The sequence below is a fragment of the Achroia grisella genome, unplaced genomic scaffold (assembly GCF_030625045.1).
Source record: "Achroia grisella isolate CSIRO2021 unplaced genomic scaffold, CSIRO_AGI_Agris_v1 utg780, whole genome shotgun sequence".
In the NCBI taxonomy this organism is placed as follows: domain Eukaryota; kingdom Metazoa; phylum Arthropoda; class Insecta; order Lepidoptera; family Pyralidae; genus Achroia; species Achroia grisella.
The window spans coordinates 4311217-4317216 of NW_026713020.1; the positions used below are offsets into that span (position 1 = coordinate 4311217).

At 33.6% G+C, this 6000-nt stretch overlaps 1 protein-coding gene across 1 annotated transcript in view; it reads left to right on the forward strand.

Annotated features, from left to right (window-relative positions):
• LOC131851036 (uncharacterized) overlaps window positions 1-5641 on the forward strand; it is a 93097-nt gene extending 87456 nt beyond the window's left edge. The window contains exon 2 of the mRNA XM_059201460.1: window positions 5411-5641. Coding sequence (XP_059057443.1) covers window positions 5411-5641 — 231 coding nt within the window. The remainder of the gene's footprint in view (window positions 1-5410) is intronic.
• The last annotated feature ends 359 nt before the right edge of the window (window positions 5642-6000 follow it).

Here is a 6000-nt window from a genome sequence, read left to right on the forward strand (position 1 = left end):
AAATTATTTATAAAAACGAAAGAATGTACATACTGGTAAAGGTATTTTGAAGTAGGAAAAATATAATGAAGTTTATTTCTGCCGGCAAGCAGTGTTATCTATGAACTGTGTTTTTTTTAAAAAGTTTTGAATTTTCAGGATACATAACATTTTAGGTACAAGGATGATAAGCCATGGGTGTCACATGCGTCATATTGCGATATCCGTAGTGCTGTTTATGTACTCGTATGTACGTATGTCGTATATCGGGCGCCACTTTTCCTCAGAAAGGCTATCAGCTGGGCTATAAGCAAACAAGGTGACAGCAACCGGATGGTAAATGGTTACTATTGTCTCTATGCATGATTTGCATTATGGGTATCATATCATTATGGGATATCCGTGGCACATTTGGTATTTTGGAAGAGTCAGGAATCATGCCTTCATGCCCTGTAACTTCACTGCCACCTCTCACCCTTCAACTTAAATACATCTTATAAACTAAGATATTTGGTGGCAGAAAGAGATACCTAGACCGCTTTGTACAAAGTCTACCTCCTACCAGTATCATTACAGTTAGGGCTATTCGGGTGACGACCTCGGTGGACTAGAGGTTTAGTACACCGCCTTATTTCCGATGGTCCCGGGTTCGATTCCTCGCACGGTACAAACATTTGCATGAATATGATTGTTTGTATCAGTCTGGGTGTTTTCTAAGTATAATATGTATGTATTTACAAAGAAATGTATTTATATCAGTAGTTGTAGTTAGCGCAGTGTGAATTTTCGTGAGATATTATAATATTATAATATTATTATAGTTACACGAAAAAGTAGCCATCTCAGCATTACGGATGAGTTATTCGGATGAAGCTACACACAAGTACCCTTGAGATGTCCCCTCCAAAACTCCTCCTACGCTATTTGTCTAAGCTAAGTGCCTTTAGCAGTTGCATAGGATATTGTTCTGAGCTTAGTACTAGGTATATGATGTCTCACATAACTTACACACATACTAGTATAATTATAGGGATTAATTTCAAGTGACAGTTGTTGTTTGTGTCCACAGTCAATTGTAGAATTTCGGTTATAGTGAATTAAATCTTTATGCTTCTTAAACAAAGTTCATTTTTATTGCGAGTATATTATTTACACATAGGTATGATCACTAACTAGCTTAACTTGCTATTTTATACCCACATTAGATTTTTGTCTGCAAACTGAATGGAATACATACTAAATTTTAATTAAAATATACCACAATGTTACACAATTAGTGAAACCGCATCCAAATCCGTTAAATGTTTTTGAAATTAGTATTCACAAAGGCACAGACAAAAATTGTAACTATTATTATTTTGGATTCTATTACCTTGATAAATTTCCCCAATATCGGTTTTATCATATATCACACATCACCTACATTTTTAATATATGTATAGAAGAATTGATAATGTATATTAATTAGTATGCAAAAGTGTTGATTATAGTCGAATATCCGCGGCATCTAATGATAAAAGTTGTTGGGAAGTATTATTTTTCAGTTCATTATCCTAGTTTTGTTAAGATAACCATTATCTTAACTAAACTAGGTAATTGTGTATAAAATAAGTACTTGACATCTCGGATAAAGGTTGTCACCTGTCACCTTAAATTCAAAACATTCCTAGCAAAATATGGACATGTCAAATATTGTATTCACCACGACATCCATGACAATTACAGTAGGTAAAGATGTACCTATGCCTCTGGAATTATCCTCTGTGTATAACTATAATATCAACTCCATCCAAGTTAAAAGTCGTGACGCAAAGTTTTTTTGTTCTTTAAATAGGGCCTGAATAACATTTTATTAACATCCTTATTGTTCTTTAAATAGGGCGCAAAGAACATTTTATTCACATCTTTATATAAATAATCAATAAATTAAATCAATCTTTCCATTTTGTAGTACGTTGAAAGGAAGGAAAACATTGTTATTTATTTTTATCGACAAATCGTTATAGAAGCTAAAGCGTGACGTAATCGTATCATCAAAAAGCTTTTTATCATTCGCCTACGCGATTCCGACAAGATTAAATCGATACATGGTATAATGGGAGTGATACAGCCCTAATTAAAAGACGTTGAGTTCAATACACAACATCGACAGATGTGATACGATACAATCCTAGTGTACGTGACGGCAGTTATCTAGGCTCTAGTTTAATTGAACACTGGCCACATGACCGCTTGTAGTTGTATCGCGGAGCAGACAAGTTACACAGAGAAGCTAGAAGCGTTTTATATTTATTCTTAAAATGATTATATATAATATAATAGTACAAAATTATAAAACTCGAATGCTTTTATTTTTAAATTAGAATAGGCGTGGTTCATTATTTTTTAAATTACACAATGAACTAAATATCCTTTTGACAACTGAAAGGAATTATTATAATAAAGTATTATAATACTATAATTAAATAGTTATTGTTACATTTAGATATTTCCTCCAACTGTTCGTTACAGTAGTATTACCCACTCCTCTAGCTGTACCACGTTACTTTGAGTTGACTGAAAGAGATCTCCTTTAGAGATAAATCTACTTTTGCTCCCATTGTTTCTAATTAGTATTCTTACTGTATGTAATAGTGCCGTAAATAAAATATAATATTTAAAACTGACGTAGATGTATTTACTTTTTTATTTAGAAGAATATAGTACAAGATGTCAACATACTCTTGAATGTTTGTATAGTGCCAACCTAAAACCGAGGGAGGAGCAGAATGGTTTATTTTATATTATTCGACATGATAAACGAAATATACACACAAGACAATATAACAAAAGTATTAAATGAATATAGAGAATATATAATATTACAAAAATATATTTTGTTAAATTCATTTTTTTTTTATTTTAATATTCCATATCAATAAGAAAAACTTATAGCTCGATCTGTACATACATCTACCATAAAGTTATTTTCATATAAACCGTCACATATAGTTACTAACCAGTTATAATCTTAACTATAACTTCCAGGTTTAGTACGCAATATGTGTGTAGTTTGAGTCTTAACTCTCAACACGAATTATTTAGTTTGGTCGTGACCACGGCCAGTGCAACGTAGTTAAAACTTTATTTACCATTAAATTATTCGTGTTAAGGCCTCAGAAACTTATTAATAATGTAAACTGTAGCAGTTTTGTAATTAGAACTGACAGGTTTCTAAACCGATATCAGTAATGCTATTATTGATTTATAAAAGACGATCTACTGTTAATCCTTCCTTGTTGGTTCGAATTGCGCCTTTTATTTAGGAGCTTGGTTTGCATAATTTTTACCCCTAATTATAACTCCTTCTAGATGATTACTTGAAATAAAAAAGTCTAGTCCGTATAATTTCCTTAAGCATGTACCGAATGTGAGTAGCCGAAATAAGAAGAAAATTTTGCAATTTAAAAGGAGCTTCCTCACGCATACTCTTTGAATATATAACTACCTGTGAAAATTTTCTCTAGAGACTACAGCATGGGGTTTTTCAAGAAAGGTATATTATTCTTATTAAGAAAGAAAGAAAGAAAGAAAGAAAGAAAGGGCTGGTAACACGCACATACATTCATGACACATCTGCTGTTTGAGACGTTCATAAACTATGGTAACTGTTTCCCATCAGATGGGCATTTTCCTTGATTGTCACCGTCATATAATAAAAAAATAGAATAAAATTCATCAGTATGCGTTTGGAGGACAAAGCAGTAGAAGAAAGAGAATTTCTTTGTAATTGTAGTGGTTAGTCCACACAAAGACACCAGTTAGCCATTTTTTATATAACTAAGGAGTAAATAAGCTTGTTGCACGCCTGATGATAAGACCCATCAGAACACTCATAACAACAAAGCCAAACAGTCACCAACTCACCTACCGTATTGCCTGCTATTCAAAGAATATACTGTTCTCTTATTGGTTTCAATGTCATATCTGATCCCATCAAGATCTGAGAAATGGGACGTCCAGACTTGGACGTGACTTATACAATTCGAGTTAAGAATACATTTTGAGTTAAGAAAGTTTTACAAGATCTTCAGTTTTTTCATAAGCCAACCTTTGTAACTATTTAAGACAACATATGGAGAAGGTGAGTGGAGTACTGGAGTCATTCTTAAAATATACATCTCTTTATGTTTATCTTCAGGAGAAAACCACTAAGATATTCGTATCATTATTTACATATACAATAATGACTTGTCAAAACGTCTCGCAGCTCAGTATTATTTTCAATATCTCACTATCATTAATTAAAAACATATTAACATTGAAATAAAACACATAATTGCCTGTCACTATAAAATTACATAGATAAAAGACCTTGAACGATTGTATACATGATAAGAAAATAATTTGACTCAGACGTTGTACAGGACCAACGAATGTTGACCTTTCTAAACTCCACATCGTCTCAATAAATCAATTCCTCACCATGATACTTCGAATACCTAAGAGATCTATTTAACTTACCATTTCAATATGACCAGTCGCAATACCAGAGAACCATGCATACAAAACTTTTTAATTACTTTCTGTCAATACACAGAGTAATAATCAATCAAGAAGTCAAAAAGATTGATGAATGAACCGGCAAAGTCAATTTAGTGGTGATGATATGTTTTGCCGTTTAATTTGACACTAAACACGTATGTGAGAGGTTTAAAAACCTTATCTTATGACCTCCATGTAAATTGAAAAATATTCGATCCATTATCACGTACTTATGGACATTTACCAAACTAGTCTTTGTGAAATACCCTCTGTTTCTGTAACTCTGTCTGATATATTGAACGTTTTAATTATAATAATACAGGAGAATTTTCACCGAGCCATTTAGCCTCATGCTAAGTAGAGTTTGTGTTATAGGTATACATAAATGCATTTTTTGTTTTTGTAAATGCATTCACCCAGCTCAATACAAATAATCATTATATAAATGTTTGTACTGTGCGAGCAATCGATCCCGTACCCTTCGGAGGTAAGGCGGTGCAGTGTACTAAACCACTAGACGACGGAAACGCCGTCAATTTAATTATCAAGAAACTATTTTTTTAAATTCTGTTTCGGTTCAAAGGGTGAGACTAGGCAGTAAAATTACACGGTACATAGGCAATAAACGCAATATTCGCAAGGTTTCCAAATTCGATAGGGTATAAATGTTTATGTTAGCTGTGGTATAAATTAATAAGGTGTTAAGAGTATAAAACGCTATGATATTTTATTTGTTATTAAATGTTAAGCTGCATCTGTATACCTTATATATACATAGTTGGTACTTCGTTACATTGCGACGCAAAGTCACAAGCAAATCTAGTTCAAAATAAATTGCTTCCAAAGTGGTAATTTGACGTGCCATCAGTCGAAACAATCACAGTTTATCAACACTCAAATCTCGCAGTTCGATCTGAATGCCCAATGGCACAATGAAGCCTTAAATAACGTCAGTGGATGTCGGTGCGGCGCCTCAGAGACGTCTAGAGGCGCAACTCTCGAATCGACTGGACTGACGGACAATACCACTACGTTGACTGCACCGCCAGTGGCATTCATTCAGCGGGTGCGCGGCGCGGCGCGGCGGGCCGACCAGACCGCATCCGCATTTACGGGTTATTCGACTGCGAAAAGATAGGTTCATTTAAATGAAACGGGTTAGAATAGAAATGTTAATACTAAGCTTGGATGAAAAGTTGAATGCTATTTCGAATATACACATGAAAGAGTCGTATCCTAGTCTAGCGGTCGACTATCTCGAGTTACGTACCTCAAAGACCTGCCAAAAAATAGGTAATTTATGTAAGATCTCAGTGTCTTTTCTGCAATTAATTTGCACTGTCGCTCACTGATTAACACATATTTTGTGGAAAGAGGTATAGAGTCTATTTTTAAAAGTAGCTTGAAATAGTATGCACCTTCATTACGTTTGAACTATCAAGTAATGATCCTAATATAACTTGGTAATGAGTAATTTGAAATAAATAAACTGACGTC